Here is a 19,786-nt window from a genome sequence, read left to right on the forward strand (position 1 = left end):
CTTGTGTGAAGAAACAGTGACTCGGTGCCTTGAGGTATCTTGGACCGTGTCGGGCAGCTTGTCAGATACCTCAAGGCCCTGAGTCACTGTTTCTTCACACAAGCTAAGTAGCTGAAATGTTACAATATAATTTGTGGAAATGATACACATTGAAAAACGACTTTTGAAGTACGTTAAAGATACGGAGAAACTTCAAAAAATTGTATTCACTTACAATGGTGTATTCACACGAATGGCAAAGAGAAAATATTTGAATGACCAATGATTATATGAAGTGCGGTAGTAGAGAATGCTACATGCTATCCTGCACAAAATAGCACACAAAGGCTAAATGACCGTGCAAACTATGCACCACTAAAAGCCGAATATGAGGTCATTTAAATTATAAAAAAATATTTTGAATTAAGCTCTTGAAAAAGCGTTTTGAAAAATAGAGGTGTTTTGGTCTTCTATGATTACCTACTATTGTCTGGGCAAATACCTAGCTCATAATTATTGAGAAGTTTGGATATTAGTATACTTCTTACATAGTAACATGTCCTTCCTCAGTCCAAACAGAATAAGCAGGTCAGAGCAAGAGATGACATTCCCAGAACATACAAATGAATCATAGTATACATGACAGTGGTGCTGCAAGGGGGATGGGATGTTTGATGTGTCCTCTGGCAGCAGATCTCAAATCAGCTTAGCTACAGGGAGATGTGCGATCAGCAGCCATTTTTAAACATGGCCATCAGAGACAGGAGTGAGTTGCTCTTCAGGTAAGTGAAGGGTCCTTGAGTTGGTTGGGGGAGGGGGGTGGCAAGTTGGGGGAAGGGACAAGTAGGTGGGGGGGGGGGGTAGGGGATGATGGGCTAGGGAAAGGTTTATTAGTGTCTGGTGGGTCTAGCGTGGCTGAGCGGCAAGGAGGGTGCTATATCAAAACAGGTCATGAAGTGGATGATCCTGCACAAAATAGCACACAAAGGCTAAATGACCGTGCAAACTATGCACTACTAAAAGCCGAATATGAGGTCATTTAAATTATAAAAAATTATTTTGAATTAAGCTCTTGAAAAAGCATTTTGGAAAATAGAGGTGTTTTGGTCTTCTACGATTACCTACTATGTAAGAAGTGCCATGCTGGGCCAGGCCAATGTCCATCAAGTCCAGCATTACATTTCAATGGCTACTTCATGTTACAAGAACCCAACAGATCCCAAAAAGATTTATTTATTGTTACTCCCAGGGACAGTAATAGCTTTGTTTAATCTACCTGCTTAATAATATTTTATGAACTTTTCCTCCAGTAACTTGTCCAAACCTCTTTTAAACTCCATTATGCTGGCTGCTTGGACTAGCTGATCAAGAAATGTAATAAGTTACTCCAATAAAAAGGTAACACCTGATTTTTGTTTGTTAACCTTAATTTAAATGCATCGAGTGGATTAGTGTGGCAACCATACTATTTTATTCAATTTAATAAAAGCAGGACCACAGTTTCACAGGTGTAAAGGAGCAAAGCTAGGACTAAACTCAGTCTGCCAGGGGCTGACTCGCCTCATATCAACCTCAATCTCTGGGAGAAGGAATAGTGACGGATTAAAGATTATATAGATCCATGGCCAAGAGCAATATTGTTTCTGGTAATCACTTTGTCACATTTGCACAGATTGAGACAGGAACCTTGGGGTGATAATGTCTGGCGATCTGAAGGTGGAGAAGCAATGTGACAAGGTGATAGCTAGAGTCAGGAAAATGCTGGGCTGCATAGAGAGAACCACCACCAGAGTTGGAAAAAGGAGGTGATGATGCCCTTGCACAGGTCCTCGATGAGGCCTCACCTGGAGTCTTGTTGTTCAGTTCTAGAGACCGTATCTTAAAAAGGACAGACAAGGGATGGAGGTGGTCCAGAGAAGGGCAACCAAAATGGTGTGGGGTCTGTATCGGCAAAATATGAGGAGAGGCTGAAGAATCTGAATATGTACACCCTGGAAGAGAAGAGGTGCAGGGGAGGTATGATACGGACCGTCAGATAGGTTTTAATGATGTACGATCCTTGAACCTTTTATATTGGAAAGCAAACAGTAGAACGAGGGGTCACGATAAACTCCAGGGGGATAACTCAGAACCAACATCAGGAAATATTTCGTATCGGAGAGGATGCCTGGAATTCCCTGCCAGAAAGAGATGAAGATGAAAACAGTAAACAAATTTAAAAAGGCATGGGATAAAATGCTGTGGATCCCTAAAGGACTGGGGTAGAACGAAGAAAAGGAGGCATGGGGATAACCTGTAAGGAGCGGCAGCTACGTCCCCCAACAGAAGGCACGGGGAATGCTACCCTTAACCAATTAGCTTACATGATTTTAATGCAACTACAGCATCGCTCTCCACTTCGACAGCAAGTGGAGCAGAGGAAAAAAAAAAAATAAAGAGGGAAATGGATTTATACAGCCAATGCTGGGCCCTGACTTTAACGTCCCGGGGCACTGATACACAGATATTAGGGAAAAAGCGCAGGGCTACCTCGAGAGCTAAATCCAAAAGCAAAACACGTTCAAGCAGCAGCACTGTCTGAATTATCAGGAAGGCTGCTCACCCTGTAAAAATGTTGCTAGCAGTAATTTTGTTATGGGTTTGACAGTTGCTTGGTTTTGACTGTTAATATTACGACCTTTAATATAAGGCTTGGGGGTAACCTGCACGGAGTGGCAGTTACTACCATAAGAAGCTTGCTGGGCAGGCTGGATGGACCAGACGGCCTTTTTCTGCAGTTGCCACCATGTTACAAGGAAAGAAATCAGGAAAGTAAAAGGTCAGGTGGAAGAAATGACCGCCAAAGACATAAATTGAGGTGACAGACTCTCCAGAGAAAGGAAGGCGGCCCAAGGTGGTACAGTAAAATTGAAAGGAGGCAAGGAGCAATGTGTGGAGAAAGATTAAGAAACAGCAGAAATATCAAACAAGTACTTCAGTTCAGTGTTCACTAAAGACTACCCTGGGGGAGGGCAGTTGAACGGATGGGAGTGGGATAGGGACAACCCTATTTACAAAAGAAGCGGGAAGAACTAGGTAACCTGAAAGCGGACAAGGCCATAGGGCCAGATAAGGTACATCTTAGGATACTAAAGGAGCTCAGAGATGTGCTGGTGAGCCCACTGACGGACCTATTCAATAGATCCCTGGAGACAGGATCGGTGCCACAAGACCGGTCCCGCTTCAGAAAGGTGAGGCTGGTAACTTCAGGTTGTTTGCCCTACCTCAGTGGTGAGAAAATTAATGGAGACTCTGCTGAAGGATAGGATAAAAATCCAAAAAATCTAAAATCCAGTGGGTTACTGGACCCGAGGCAACACTGTTTCACCAGAGCAAGATCCTGTCAAATGAATTTGATTTTTTTGATTGGGTAACTAGAGAATTAGATGAAAGACGAGCATTCAATGTAATTTACTTCATTTCAGTAAAGCGTTTGATACGGTCCCACACAGGAGGCTCACGAATAAAACGAGAAGCCTGCGAGTGGGTCCCAAAATGGTGGAGTGGACTACAAGTTGGTAGACTGACAGGAGACAGAGTGTAATAGAAAAAGGAACCTACTCTGAAGAGAGAACGGTGTTAAGTGGAATGCCTCAGGAATCGATTTTGGGATAGACTCTGTTCAATATCTTTGTGAGCAACACTGAAGAAGGCTTAGAGAGTAAAGTTTGTCTTTTTGAAGAATAAAGAGCGATTTAAGAAAACTTGAAGAGTGGTCAAAGGTTGGGCAGCTGAGATTCAATGCCAAGAAGTCCAGAGTCATGCATCTGGGGTGCAGTAATCCAAAGGAGCTGTTTGTGATGGGAGGTGCACGGACCAGGAGAGAGACTTTGGGGAGATAATGTCTGGCAATCTGAAAGAAGTGAAGCAATGCGACAAGGGATTCTGAGCTGTAAAAAAACAAGGAATAACCAGCAGGAAAAAGGAGGTATCTCAAAAAGGACAGAAATAGGATGAAAGTGGTCCAGAGAGGTGACCAAAATGATGTGGGATCTGTATCCCAATGAGGAGAAGCTGAAGGATCTATATATGCATACTCTGGAGAAGAGGAGGTGCGGGGAAGATATGATACAGCTCTTCATATATATGAAAGGCATCAGCAACGTATAAACATCAAATCTTTTCCATTAGAAAGGAAGCTGTACAACTAAGGCTCATGATAAACTCCAGAGGGGGACGACTCAGAACCAACGTCAGGAAATATTTCTTCACAGAGAGGGTGATGAATGTCTGGAATGCCCTATCGGAAGAGGTGGTGAAGACTAGGACAAGAGGGCATGGGATAATCACTGCGGATTATTAGAGGATGGAAATGTGCACATAGGATAACCTGTGTTAAATTGGATGCAACATCTCTGCATGAGGAAAACCTTCATGGAACAGCAGTAACTACCCTTAACAGAAAGCATGGGGGTAACTTTCATGGAGTGGCAGTTACTATCATTATCAACTTGCTGAACAGACCAGAAGGACCACTTGGGTCTTTATCTGCCATCATGAACTATGCTACTGTATGTTATGTGTCCACAATAAGCAATAATCCGGCTAACAGAGATTATTTTAATCTTCAAATTAGTCCTGGGGGAATTCTGCGCTACTGTGGAACGCAAAATTTGTGCAGAATTCACCCCCTGCACAGAATGTGTCAGAGGAGACCCTGGCATGCCACGAATGGAGCACTCACTGTTCACGGCAAAGATGAAGGCCCTGGCACACTGTTCATGGCGAAGATGAAGGTCCACTTGTGCTGTGGGATGCTCTCCGCTCGCAGCGAAGAAGGCGGCCCACACGGGACCCGCTCTGCTCGCAGCAAAGATGAAGGCTCCGGTGAGAATGAATGTGTGTAGAGAAGTATGTGTGTGTGAGAGGAGGGGGAGGGGGTGGGTGCGAGAGGAGGAGGAAATGGTGGAGGGGAGAGAAGAGGAGGGGGAGAGAGAGCAGGAGGGTGTGAGAGAGAGCAGGAGGGTGTGAGAGAGAGCAGGAGGGTGTGAGAGAGAGCAGGAGGGTGTGAGAGAGCAGGAGGGTGTGAGAGAGAGCAGGGGTGTGAGAGAGAGACCCGGGAGGGTAAGCAAGGGGTGTACTTGAATGTGGGTGCCAGAGAGAGGGAGCCTATATGAGGAGATTGTGAAGGAGTGTGTATGTGTGAGAGAGATTGTGAGCTGGTGTGTATGAAAAAGGGATCGTGTGTATGTGAGGGTGCTATAGCCTGTGTGAAGGGATTGTGTATGTGTGAGACAGAGCCTGTGTGAAGGGTTGCGTGAAAGAGATACATAGGTAGCCTGTGTGAGGATGTGTATGTGAGAGAGAAAGGGAGCCTGTGTGGGTGTGTATGCAAGAAAGAGGGCCCCATATGAGGGGATGTGGGTGTGTGAGAGAGTGAGGGAGCCTGTATGAGGGGATGTGTGTATGTGTATTAGAGAGAGGGAGCATGTGTGTGAGAGAGGGAGGGACAGAGGGAGCCTGTGTGAGGATGTGTATGTGAGAGACATAGGTAGCCTGTATGAGGATGTATGTGTGAGAGAGAAAGGGAGCTTGTGTGGGTGTGTATGCAAGAGAGAGGGCCCTGTATGAGGGAATGTGTGTGTGTGAGAGAGTGAGGGAGCCTGTATGAGGGGATATGTGTATTAGAGAGAGGGAGCATGTATGTGAGAGAGGGAGGGACAGAGGGAGCCTGTGTGAGGATGTGTATGTGAGAGACATAGGTAGCCTGTATGAAGATGTATGTGTGAGAGAGAAAGGGAGCTTGTGTGGGTGTGTATGCAAGAGAGAGGGCCCTGTATGAGGGGATGTGTGTGTGCGAGAGAGTGAGGGAGCCTTATGAGGGTGTGTGTATGTGTATTAGAGAGAGGGACATAGGAAGCCTGTGTGAGAGAGAAAGGGAGCTTGTGTGGGTGTGTATGCAAGAGAGAGGGCCCTGTATGAGGGGATGTGTGTGTGCGAGAGAGTGAGGGAGCCTTATGAGGGTGTGTGTATGTGTATTAGAGAGAGGGACATAGGAAGCCTGTGTGAGAGAGAAAGGGAGCTTGTGTGGGTGTGTATGCAAGAGAGAGGGCCCTGTATGAGGGGATGTGTGTGTGCGAGAGAGTGAGGGAGCCTGTATGAGGGGATGTGTGTATGTGTATTAGAGAGAGGGAGCATGTATGTGAGAGAGGGAGGAACAGAGGGAGCCTGTGTGAAGGGCAGTACTGGGAATGGGGTCAAACTCTGGGAGTTGCGATAGAATGGAAGGGGTTGAGTCTAGAGGTGGAGGGGAGAGATATTGGCAGGAGGGGAAGTTGGGGGGCCTGAGAGGGTAAAGTAGCCAGGAGAGCAGGGAAAGCGAGTGGAAGGAACTCTTACAGTGAAATCTAGGGAAATTCTGCTCAAAATTCTGCATCTTTAAGTAACAACGTTTTTCTGTATTAATTAAAAATGTAATTACTTAAAGACTGTCATGTAAATTGTGTTTTAAGTTTTTGTGTTCAGAATTCCCCCAGGAGTACCCAGGTCACATTCTACACATGGTTCTTTAAAAAATACCCATCCAGTGACAGCATCAGGTCCTGCAGCCTCACTGGCTCTGGAATCATTTAGATCTTGCACTCAGAGAAGAGGAAACCATGCAGTTAACTCTGCCTTCTAACCAGCAGATGGTACTGCAGATAGCAGGATCAACAGTACAGTTCGTGACAGTATAAGAAGAACATTTTTAAAAATATTTACTCTACTCAATTCATATCAGCTGGAGATTTTTTTTTTTAATCCAGTCCTGCTTTAACATCCCTCAATGCACTCTAATGTTTGCAGTACTAGCTTTCAGAGACAAGGAGGTTAAAAAGAGCTCACCTGGTTAATAAAAAAAATGAGATCGTCAGGTTGTCTGCAGGATGACTCACTGCTCAGTTTAGTGTTGTGACTTACTTCACTAGTGCTACTAGACGTAATTAGAACTGGGTAAATTTTTACTGCATAAAAAAAAAAAAAAAAAGCTTCCTATACACATTTTAGTACACAGTGCCACCAGGACACAAAGTTCAGACAATTATCCAATATCATTCCATGCTGACTTCTCCTATTATCTAATGGTATAAGCTGTAGATAGAGTCCAGGCTAAGCTTCATACGCCATATCAACTCTCTGCTGGAAGGATGTTAAACATTTTTGATTTGTTAATTGGAGCCTCAAAAGCTCTTGTATGCAGGCATCCTGGAGGTTTCATTTTTAAAGCATGATTTTACCATCCTAGGGCCCCTCTAACATGGAGCCACTGTAGTCTCTTCTCCTGTTTGTCTCTTACTGCCCCATTCTTTCTCCCATCAACTCAATGCTGCTGATATAGTATACCGCGCGTTTGTGCTGAAACACTGCACTGAAAAGATGACCTTCCATATTTTCTAATGATAACTTCTATCGTGAAAAACTCACTAATAAAATGGTTATTTTTAAAGAAAGACTGCTCCACAATCTCATGTTGGCCGATGACATCAGGTTGACAAGCCTGAACAGAGAGGAAACGGATACTTTTGGTGAGAAGCCGTTGCGAGGTTGCACGGCAAATGCATCATGTTGTACCTTTCAACCCTGAGCGGATGATGACAGGAGACAGGTCGTCATAGTTGTTCATCAAGCTGATGTCCCCAGATGTGAAGCCGACCGTAAGCAGTGGTTTGGTATTCTGCACTGGGATGGGATATGCGGCTGGACCATCTGTGGACAACAAGAGTGTTCAGCAGTGGTAGATAAGCCTGGGCTTAAATGTCCATCATTACCAGGTTAAGTTGGAAACAAACTGTATTCTGAGCTGTTCACAATGTATGGAGAAAACCAATGAAGAGTAAAGCAAAAAGAGCATCTAGAAAACCAGTCAAGTTACGTTGAGGTGCTAGATCACCATTATACACCAGTGCAGATTTCAAAGTATCAATCCCCAAAACACGATCGGAGGATGCACACCTTAATAACTGCACACTAAACCACAGAGGATCTTTGAGGAAACGCTACTGGACACAATTCATTAAGGACCGGTGTCTGGTCAGCAGTCTTCCTGCCTGCTGGTGATTTTCATTTTTATACAGCTGTTTTCTCTCCAGGCTGGGAGTCCTGACAGAGTGATTCTATATGGTTTTGAAATAAGAATCTCTTATCTCAACCCGGAATTCCACAGAAATATAATTTTGCAATCCTGAAATCATAAATTCCTGGAATTTTAGGAATGTGGAGAATAAAATTCTCAGACAATTGTCTAGATCACATTGCACTCTGAAAGTATAGCAAAATTGCTTACCTTGTAATAGGTGTTATCCCAGGATAGCAGGATGTAGTCCTCACATATGGGTGACGTCAGTAACGGAGCCCTAGTGTGGGAAAACTTCTGTCAAAGTTTCTAGAAACTTTTGACTGGCCCTGTGAGGCCACTGAGCATGCCCAGCATGCCATGATCCCTCGAGCCACAGGGGTCTCACTTCAGTCTCGTAGGTAGCAATAAGCTTTAGGAAAAATAAAATAATAAAAGAAATGTGACCCAACTCTGCGGGGTGGCGGGTGGGTTTCCTGAGGACTACATCCTGCTGTCCTGGGATAACACCTATTACAAGGTAAGAAATTTTGCTTTATCCCAGGACAAGCAGGATGCTAGTCTTCACATATGGGTGATTAGCAAGCTAGAGGCGGAGTCATTTTGCATTGAGGCAATAGTTATGTATTGTAGTTGAAATGAATCAGCCGAAGATCACAGCAGGTTGGTTGTAGGAGTTGGGTTTAAACTGGAAACAAGTTCTTTAAGACAGACTGTCCAAAGGTTGAATCTTGTCGTCCTTCTTTGTCCAAACAGTAATGAGCTGCAAAGGTGTGGAGAGAACTCCATGTTGCTGCTTTACAAATGTCCAGAATTGGTTCGGAACGATAGTGTGCAACTGAGGTTGACATTGCTCTTACTGAATGAGCCTTTACTCGCCGTTGGAGAGGAAGGCCTGCCTTTTCATAGCAAAACTGTATGAAATCTGCTAGCCAGTTGGATAGAATATGTTTACCCACTGCTTTACCTGGTTTGTTTGGATCATAAGAAACAAATAGCTGATTGGACTTCCTGTGGACTGCAGTGCGGTTTAGATAGAAGGATAGAGCACGTTTACAGTCTAAGGTATGTAGAGCTGCTTCTCCTGGATGGGAGTGAGGTCTTGGAAAGAATGTGGGTAAAACTATGGATTGGTTCAAGTGGAATTCCGTAACTACCTTAGGAAGGAATTTTGGATGAGTACGGAGAACTGCTTTGTCATGGAGAAGCTTTGTATAAGGTGGATACGTGACTAGTGCTTGCAATTCACTCACTCTTCTAGCTGAAGTAATGGCTATAAGGAAAATGGTTTTCCATGTGAGGAATTTTAGATCACAGGAGTCTATGGGTTCGAAAAGAGAACGCATAAGTCTTGTTAATACCAGATTCAAGTCCCATTCTGTGGCTGGAGGACGAATGGGTGGTTTGAGTTGAGTTAAACCTCTCAAATTTGCTGACAAGAGGTTGTGTGGAAATTGGTGCATTTCCCATCTTGTTATGATAAGCAGAGATTGCACTTAAATGTACTCTTACAGACGAAGTCTGGAGACCAGAGTCTGAAAGATGGTATAAGTAGTCTAGGAGAGAAGTAGTAGTGCAAGTGAAAGGATCAAGTTTGTTTTGTTTGCACCACAAGGCGAATCTCTTCCATTTAGACGCGTAGTTCTTTCTTGTGGAAGGTTTACGTGAAGCTATGAGTAGAGATATATGGGTGGAAAGATTGAGTGGCTGTAAGATCAGGCTTTCAACATCCATGCTGTCAGGGAGAAGGACTGAAGATTGGGGTGACGCAACCGACCTCGATCCTGAGTTATGAGAGTAGGGGCTACTCCCAAACGAATTGGATCCCTGACTGATAGATCTAGAAGTGTGGGAAACAATACTTGTCGAGGACAATATGGGGCTATGAGTATCATGGACCCCTTGTCTTGTTGAAGCTTCACTAGAGTTTTGGTTATGAGCGGTATTGGAGGACACGCATATAGGAGTCCTGAGTTCCAAGGTCGAGCAAAGGCGTCCTTGGCTGGCTGCTTGTTCTGTTTGTGCAGGGAACAGAACTTGTCCACTTTGTGATTCAGATAGGATGCAAAGAGGTCTATTGTTGGTTGACCCCAACGTTGAAATATCCTGGTCGCTACTGCAGGATCCAGGGACCATTCGTGTGGTTGGAATTGATGACTGAGTCGATCCGCCACTACATTGTGTATGCCTGCTAGATAAGTGGCTCGTAGGAACATTGAGTGATTCAGGGCCCAGTCCCAAATCTGTGCTGCTTCCTGGCACAGGAGGTATGAGCCCGTCCCTCCTTGTTTGTTGATGTACCACATGGCTACTGTGTTGTTCGTCTGGATAACGATAGTCTTGTGTGAAAGGCAGTCCTTGAACGCATGCAGTGCATAACGTATAGCTCGAAGTTCCAGAAAATTGATTTGATATGTTGCTTCGAGTTGTGTCCAAGTACCTTGGGTCTGGAGAGTGTCTATATGAGCTCCCCAGCCCAAGGTGGATGCATCTGTAGTTAATGTTATCTGTGGAACTGATTGTTGGAATGGTAGGCCCTTGCGTAAATTGTCTTTGTTCATCCACCATAGTAGGGATGAACGTAGTTGGTGTTGGTGAGATGAATGGTAGTTGGTGAGATGAATGGAGTGGCTGAATAGCTTGGATCCATTGTGAGCGTAATGTCCATTGGGTTACTCTCATGGCGAGCCTTGCCATTGGAGTGACATGTACTGTGGAGGCCATGTGGCCTAGTAAGGTGAGAAACTGATGAGCAGTTGCTTGTGTCCTTGAGTGGATCGAGTATGCTATCAAGGATAGTGTTTCTGCTCGATCTTTGGGTAGAAAGGCTTTTGCAAGTGTGGTGTCCAGATCTGCTCCTATGAAATGGAGCAGAGGAGATGGTGCGAGATGGGATTTTTGATAATTGATGAGAAAACCCATGGAGTGAAGTACAGCAATTGTTTGGTTGAGAGAAGTTATTGCTCCTTGTTGAGTTTGGCTTCTGATGAGCCCATCATCTAGATATGGGAAGACATGGACACCTTGCTTGTGTAAATGGGCTGATATTACTGCTAGACATTTTGTGAATACTCTGGGAGCAGAGGCGAGTCCGAATGGCAGTACTCTGTATTGGAAGTGTTGATGACCCACCATGAAGCGCAGATATTTTCGGTGAGGAGGAAATATTGGGATGTGAGCATAAGCATCTTGAAGATCCAGAGAACAGAGCCAATCTTGTTTTTGGAGAAGTGGAAGCATGGTGCCTAGAGAGACCATCCTGAACTTTTCTTTTTTGAGAAATTTGTTGAGATTTCTGAGGTTGAGGATGGGACATAGGCCTCCTGTTTTCTTTGGAATGAGGAAGTAACAGGAGTAGAATCCTCTGCCCTTCTGAAGCCGGGGCACAGGTTCTATAGCCCTGGATTTCAGAAGGGTGGATAATTCTATTTGAAGTTGAGAAATGTGATTTTTGTTGGGATGAATTTGATTTGGTGGAAAATCTGCTGGAATTGAAAGGAAGTTGAGTTGATATCCTCGAGATATTATGGACAGAACCCACTGATCTGTTAGTGTTATCCAAGTGTTGTAAAAGTTGGATAATCTGCCTCCCACAGGGAGTTCTGGTCGAGGATTTTGTGAGTGGCTGAGTTCCCTGGAAATACCTTCAAAAGCCTTCCGCATGACCTGTTTGAGTAGCAGGTTGGGGCCTGGGTGGTCTTTGCTGTCGAGGTTGAGATCTGTGCTGAGGCCTTGTCTGTCGAGGCCTACTTGCAGGAGGGTAGAATCGTTTTTGACGGTAATAGGATTTCCTTATATCTCTTCGCTGGGTTCTACAAACAGCATGGGAAGTAGATTCATGAGGTAGGGCGGAGAGCTGTCTTAAGGTCTCATTATGTTCTTTCAGTTGAGAGACTGCTTCTTGGACCTTTGTGCCAAATAAATTGTCTCCCGCGCATGGAAGGTCCACCAATTTCTCTTGGACCTCTGGTCTTAGGTCTGATGCCTTAAGCCAGGCCCATCGTCTAGCACTTATCCCTGAGGCTGCAATTCTGGATGATGTCTCAAAGGAATCGTATGCAGCTCGTACCTCATGTTTTCCAGCTTCAAAAGCCTTGTGGATGAGGTTTTGTGCTGACTCTCTGTATTCTTGGGGGAGAGATGGGATGAAATCCTCCATCTGCTTCCAAAGGTTTCGTTGGTATTGGGTGATATATAGCTGATAAGCTGCGATTCTTGAATTCAGCATAGCACCCTGAAAAACCTTACGGCCTAAACTGTCCAGAAATTTATTGTCCTTTCCAGGAGGATTAGAGGAATGTACTCTTGTTCTCTTTGCTTTCTTCTGAGCGGATTCAACCACTACTGACGTATGTGGTAATTGAGATTTTTGATATCCTGGTGCAGATTGGACTAAGTATGTTGAGTCCATTCTTTTATTGATGGGGAGGAATTATACATGGATGTTCCCACATTCGATGTTGAAGTTTAAGGAGAACATCATGTATAGGTATTGCCATGATTTGTTTAGGAGGATCCACAAAATTGTAATACCTCAAGTGTCTGATGACGTAGATCCTGTTCAGACTAATTTAAAAGGGATAGAGTCAGCCATATCATGGACAAAGGCAGAAAAAGTAAGGTCCTCTGGTGGGGACTGTTTTCTTGGGTGTGGTGGAGAAGGGTCAGACATAAAAGTTTCAGATGTGTCTGACTGTGAATCACTCCATGTATCGTAATCTGGAGTGTGTGGTCGTGTTTTCTGAGGAGCAGAAGGAGGAGCTACACCAGATGGTCCTGGAATAGGTTCTGGAGGAGAAGTCGTCTTCTACCGGATTCACCGGTAAAGAATCCAGTAGATCCTGATATCTTTTATGGATTGCTGAATATAAGGCTGATTCAGCCGATACTGCATCTCCAGAAGGACCTGGCATCGATAATGCTGCATGTGGCATCGATGACATCGATGAAGTTGGATCAGGAATCGATGGCATCGAAGAAAATCCAGTACGCATCATTGAGGATGTAGTCTGAATTGAGGGTACCACAGAAGCCATACTGGAAAAATTGGGAGGTTTCGATGTAGACATCGATGAGAAAGCTGTTGACATTTTTCACACGATGAAATATCGTGTTGATCGCCTAAACATCGAACGCACTCTAAGTGCGGATCGGTAACCGACATTGTTCGGTTGCACGTCGGGTATTTTTTAAACCCCGACGCCATGTTGTCATCAACGGCCATCGATGACTGGAAAAATAGATAGCGTATATCTAAAAAAATTTTCCCTAAGTTACTTCACCAGCCAGTGAGGTGAGAAAGCAAATGTTGCTTACCTGATGTAACAGGTGTTCTTCACAGGACAGCAGGATGTTAGTCCTCACAAATGGGTGACATCGAGGATGGAGCCCACCACGGAAAACTTCTGTCAAAGTTTAAACAGAACTTTGACTGGCCCCTACTGGGCATGCCCAGCAAGGCACTGACCCTGCAGCCAGCAGGGGTCTCCCTTCAGTCTGATTTTCAAAGCTACAGGCAGTGCCTAGAAAGTAAAAATAAAACGAACCCAACACCGCGGGGAGGCGGGCGGGTTTCGTGAGGACTAACATCCTGCTGTCCTGTGAGAACACCTGTTACATCAGGTAAGCAACATTTGCTTTCTCACAGGACAAGCAGGATGGTTGTCCTCACAAATGGGTGAGTACCGAGCTGAGGATGTCCCGACTTGCACCAAATGTACCCAACGGTGTGCAGCAGGCACAACAACTGAGGAGAAATTTGGGAAAGGGCATCCGCACCCTACCGGGTAGGTGGAAGGGTGTTGGTACATCAGGTTGGAAAAAGGTTACGCAAGACAGACTGGCCGAAGATGGAGTCCTGTCTTCCAGCCTTGTCCAAACAATAATGGGCTGCAAAAGTATGGAGAGAACTCCAGGTTGCAGCTTTGCAGATGTCAGGAAGCGGCACCGATCGAAGGTGTGCCACTGACGTCGCCATGGCCCTCACAGAGTGTGCTTTAACACGGTCTTGAAAAGGAATGCCAGCTTGCTCATAGCAAAAAGAAATGCAGTCCGCCAACCAGGAAGAAAGAGCCTGCTTACCCACAGGTTGTCCCAACTTATTAGGATGGAAAGAGACGAATAATTGAGTGCTCTTCCTGTGGGAAACTGTACGGTCTAGGTAAAAAGCTAGAGCCCGTTTACAGTCTAGGGTATGCAGGGTCTGCTCTCCAGAGTTGGAGTGGGGCTTGGGAAAAAAGATAGGTAGTACGATAGATTGATTGATATGAAACTCCGAAACTACCTTAGGTAAAAATTTAGGGTGAGTGCGGAGTACCGCCCGGTCCTGCAGGAGCTTAGTGTAAGGCGGATAGGTAACTAGGGCCTGTAATTCACTAACCCTGCGAGCTGAAGTAACAGCCAAAAGGAATAACACTTTCCAAGTGAGATATTTCAAGTCACAGGAGTGCAGAGGTTCGAAAGGAGGTTTCATTAGACGACCAAGAACCAGGTTAAGGTCCCAGGAGGGGGCCGGAGGACGCAAGGGTGGCTTTAGATGGAGTAAGCCCTTAAGAAAGCGTGTTACTAGGGGTTGCACTGAAATAGGATTACCCCCAATACCCTTATGGAAGGCGGCTACCGCACTGACATGCATTCTGATAGAAGAGGTTTTAAGACCTGATTCAGAGAGATGCCATAAATAGTCCAAGAATTTGGAGATTGGACAGGAAAGGGGATCAAGGGACTGAGAAGTGCACCATGATGTGTACCTTTTCCATTTGTATGAGTAAGACTTTCTTGTGGAAGGCTTTTGTGAAGCTATCAGGACTCGAGAAACGGAATCTGAAAGGTTAAATGGTTGAAGGACTAACCTTTCAACATCCATGCCGTCAGGGACAAGGCTTGGAGGTTGGGATGGAGGAGGCATCCGTCGTTTTGAGTGAGCAGATGCGGGTCCTTTCCCAGAGGAATGTGCCTGCGGATGGAGAGATCCTGGAGTATTGGAAACCATACTTGGCGTGGCCACTAAGGTGCTATCAGGATCATGGTTCCTCCGTCGTGGCGTAGCTTCACGAGAGTCTTTGACACAAGAGGGAGTGGAGGGAATGCATAGAGTAGACCGGTTGTCCACTTGAGGGAGAATGCATCCCTCGGCCGAGAGTGCTGGCTCCGAATGAGAGAGCAGTAATCGTCCACTTTGTGGTTCTGAGGGGACGCAAAGAGGTCTATGCGGGGAGAACCCCACTTGTGAAACAGAGAGGTCGCTACCAGAGGATCGAGTGACCACTCGTGTGGGTGGAAGACACGGCTCAGCTGGTCTGCCAATACATTGTCTACTCCCGGCAGGTAAGTGGCCCTGAGGTACATGGAGTGGGAGAGGGCTTCCGCCCAGATCTGCGCAGCTTCCTGACACAGAAGGAAGGAGCCTGTGCCTCCCTGCTTGTTTATGTACCACATGGCCACTTGGTTGTCCGTCTGGATTAAGATTATCTGATGAACGAGATGATCTTTGAAGGTGCGGAGCGCATAGCGGATTGCTCGAAGTTCCAGGACATTGATCTGGTGTTCGGCTTCCTCTTTGGACCATAACCCTTGGGTTTGAAAGTCGTCCACATGGGCTCCCCAACCGATGTGAGAAGCGTCGGTGGTTAGGATTACTTGCGGGTCCGGTGGAAGAAAAGGTAAGCCCTGAAGGAGGTTGACCTGAGTCGTCCACCAGGTTAAGGATAGGCGCAGCGCTTGTGTGACTGTGACTATGGAGGACAGAGGCTGAAAAGCTTGAATCCATTGGTGTCGTAGAGTCCATTGTGTTACTCTCATGGCTAGTCGGGTCATGGGAGTGACTTGAACCGAGGATGCCATGTGTCCTAGGAGAATGAGGAACTGGCGAGCCGTGGCAGTGTTCTGAGACTGGAGCTGGCGAGCCAGGGACATTAGGGTGTGGACCCTCTGAAGAGGAAGGTAAGCCTTTGCCTGTAAGGTGTCCAAGTCTGCTCCAATGAAGAATAAGGTTTGAGACGGGACTAAGCAAGATTTCTCGTAATTGACAAGAAACCCTAAGGAAAGGAGTGTTTGAATTGTCAATTTTAGGGAGGATTGAGCTATCTGTTGGGTGGAGGCCCTGATTAGCCAATCGTCCAGGTAGGGGTAGACGTGGACACCTTCCTTCCTTAAGAATGCTGCTACCACTACGAGGCATTTGGTAAAGACTCGTGGGGCAGAAGCCAGACCGAAAGGTAGGACACGGTATTGATAATGGTCGTGGCCTACGAGAAACCGCAGATATTTGCGATGGGATTGTGTGATCGCAATGTGGGTATAAGCGTCCTTGAGGTCGAGAGAGCACAGCCAATCCCCTCTTTGTAGCAGAGGGAGCAGCGCGCCTAGGGTTACCATTTTGAACTTCTCTTTTTGAAGGTATTTGTTGAGGGCTCGAAGGTCCAAAATGGGACGTAGTCCCCCTGATTTCTTTGGTATTAGGAAGTATCTGGAATAGAATCCCTTGCCTCGTTGAGAGGGAGGAACGGGTTCTATAGCATTTGATTTCAGAAGAAGAGACACTTCCTGTTGTAATTGAGCCAAATGGGTGGATAGACTCCACGCTTGAAGAGGCGGGGAGTCTGCCGGAAGAGTTATGAAGTTGAGGTGGTAACCCTGTGCGATAATTGTTAGTACCCACTGATCTGAGGTGATCTGCAACCAAGGTTGTAGAAAATGGTACAGTCGACCTCCTACAGGAATGTCTGGAAGAGGGGTTTGGCATGTGTTCCCTACAGGGGAGTCAAAGGCCAACCGCAGGCCCAGGAGGAGGGGCTACAGTAGGCCTTTGTTTCCTAGGCTGACGCGGCTGAGGCCTAGTAGAGGATCGAGCTGGACGAGGCCTGGCCGATGGAGGGTAGTAACGGCGTGGCCGAAAGAACGACTTCTTAGAGTCCTTCTTAAGTGGTTGTTTGGAGGAAACCTCAGACGGAACAGAAGAAAGTTGTTTCAACGTCTCGTGGTGATCTTTCAATTCAGCTACTATTTGCTGAATTTGTTCTCCAAACAAATTGTCCCCTAAGCAGGGTAAATCCGCTAAACGATCCTGGACCTCTGGGCGAGGGTTGGATGACTTTAACCAAGCCCAACGTCTGGCCGAGATGGCAGTAGCTGAAACCTTTGTGGAGGCATCGAAGATGTCATAAGCCGTTCTGATCTCGTGCTTCCCCGCTTCAAATCCTTTATTAAGAAGGGCCTGAAGCTGTGGCTGGTATTGGTCAGGTAATGTGTCAGCAAAATCTTGCATCTGTTTAAGGATGGCTCTGTTATATTGCGTCATGTAGAGTTGATATGAGGCTATGCGAGAAATCAGCATAGCTCCATGGTACACTTTCCGTCCCACACTGTCTAGGAATTTATTGTCCTTGACCGGCGGAGTGGAGGAGTGTGGCTTGAGACGCTTGGCTTTTCTTTGTGCGGACTCCACCACAACAGAGCGATGATCCAGTTGAGGCTTTTGAAAGCCTGGTGCTGACTGGACGAGGTATGTGGAGTCAGCCTTCTTGTTAACTGGTGATACAGATGAAGGAGATTCCCAGTTTTTCTTTAAGAGATCGAGAAACACCTGGTGAATGGGGATGGAAGCGATGATTTTTGGAGCGTCCAAAAATTGAAGCAGTTCCATCATCTGGTGTCTGTCATCGGTCTCAGATTGCAGCTGAAAAGGTACAATTTCGGACATCTCCTTTACAAAATTAATAAAGGAGAGATCCTCTGGAGGAGATCTTTTTCTACTCTCTGTAGGAGAAGGCGGTGATGGTAAATCTGTGTCAGAAGATGTATCATCACCCCAGGTATCATAGGGATCACTTGGGGGTTGAAGCCCCGATGGACCTGGTTGAGGATCCGAAGGCATCGAAGGAAACCTTGGAGGAACCGGTGGTACAATCGGTACTGGGAACGGCATCGAGGGTTTCGGTGCTGCCGATGGAGTCGGTGCCGGTCTTGGAACCGATGGAGCCAAAGGATAAATCGGTGGAGATATTCGAGAAGGCACCGATGGGACCACCCCGGAAGGGGGAATCAGGAACGGTGTTTCTCCCGCCGATGAAAATCCAGTCGGAGACGATGGCGCTGTCGGTGCTACTGGAATTATCGATGGGAGGGCAGGTACAAGTGCCTCCATACGTTGTAGTAGCGGTGCCAGCGCTTCCACCAAAGGTTCGGTGGTCGGTTCCTTCCTCGGTGGCGGAGTCGGTGCCGGGGTCGATGCCGGTGGCGGTGCCGGAATCGGTGCCGGAGACGGTGCCAATGGAGGTTGGAATCTTTGCATCGCTTTCTCGATGGCCTCCTGGACCAGCCGGTCCAGTTCTGCCCGGAGACCAGGGGTAACAATACCCGGCTCGACGGGAGAGGGAGGCTGAGGCAGAGCCGGAGGGACCACCGTAACCGGTGGGGATCACGGCTCCCACACCCCGAGAGGGTGAGGGTTTCCTCGATGCCTGCAAACGAGACGTGGACGGTGCCAAGTCTGAACGAGGCCTCTTAGTCGGTGGCTCGGCTTGTTAAGAGGTCGATGACTGTGGATCCTCGACAGGCCGAGACTTGTGCCGTCGATGGCGATGCTTGTCCTTCCGGTCTCCTCGCTCATCCGGGGAGGGGACAGGAGTCGACGGCCGAGAAGTCATCGATGGTGGACGGTCACCGGAGGGTTGACGATGGTGGTGCAACTTAGACGGTGCCGGTTCCGATGACGTCGATGCTATCGATGGCGTTGGGGTGGGTGCATGGAAGAGGAGCCCCATCTTCTCCATCCTGGCTTTGCGACCCTTAGGTGTCATTAGGGCACATTTGGTGGCAAGTCAGGACATCATGCTCACTACCCAAACACAAAACACAAACCCTATGGGGGTCTGTGATTGACATAGTCCGGGTACAATCCGGGTATCGACGGAACCCCGTCGCCATGGCTTAAGGCCAAATTTAGTCGCGGGCTCGGTAATTGCCAACAGGCCCTCAAGGGCCAAATTCGACGGTAGTCGAAGAAAAAAGGCAAAAAAACTTACCGGTTTCCGTGGAGGTGACAAAAATTTGTCGAAGGGAGACCCCTGAGGGGCAAATTTTCTTCGGAAAGAAAAAATACCGAATTCCTGTCAGGAACGTGGTAAGAGAGCTCCTTTCACCGCGTGGCAACTGCTGCGCGGAAAAAGAAGACTGAAGGGAGACCCCTGCTGGCTGCAGGGTCAGTGCCTTGCTGGGCATGCCCAGTAGGGGCCAGTCAAAGTCTGTTTAAACTTTGACAGAAGTTTTCCGTGGTGGGCTCCATCCTCGATGTCACCCATTTGTGAGGACAACCATCCTGCTTGTCCTGTGAGAAAGTGAGATCCCATGAGGGAGAATTTATGAAAAAATATTATGTTTTTAAGAAAAACTGAGAGAACTCTCAGGGGGCTCCAGTCCGTGCTGCTAGCCAGCAGCGCGGAAAAAACGAAGACTGAAGTGAGACACCTGTGGCAGAGAATATCATGGCATGCTGGGCATGCTCAGTGGCCTCACAGGGCCAGTCAAAAGTTTCTAGAAACTTTGACAGAAGTTTTCCCACACTAGGGCTCCGTTACTGACGTCACCCATATGTGAGGACTAGCATCCTGCTTGTCCTGGGATAATGAACTATTACGGAAAACATGAAATCAATGGGGCAATTTTCAGTCTCCTGCAAAGTGGCAATCTAGCTGGCTATATTGCAGTTGAAAATCT

General features: G+C 46.7%; 1 protein-coding gene across 3 annotated transcripts in view; it reads right to left on the minus strand.

Moving 5' to 3' along the window:
- The window catches only part of LOC115088412 (tubby-related protein 4-like), a 281,728-nt gene that overhangs the window by 84,885 nt on the left and 177,057 nt on the right, over positions 1-19,786 (minus strand). For 2 of the 3 annotated variants that reach the window (XM_029596654.1, XM_029596653.1), the window contains exon 1: positions 7,570-7,700. The exons of the other annotated variant lie outside the window; for it this stretch is intronic. In XM_029596654.1, the coding sequence (XP_029452514.1) occupies positions 7,570-7,621 (52 nt within the window). In that variant the 5' untranslated portion in view covers positions 7,622-7,700. Of the gene's footprint in view, positions 1-7,569; positions 7,701-19,786 lie in introns of those variants that run through there. 3 annotated transcript variants of the gene reach the window in all.

This window comes from Rhinatrema bivittatum, chromosome 3 (genome assembly GCF_901001135.1).
Source record: "Rhinatrema bivittatum chromosome 3, aRhiBiv1.1, whole genome shotgun sequence".
Lineage (NCBI taxonomy): Eukaryota > Metazoa > Chordata > Amphibia > Gymnophiona > Rhinatrematidae > Rhinatrema > Rhinatrema bivittatum.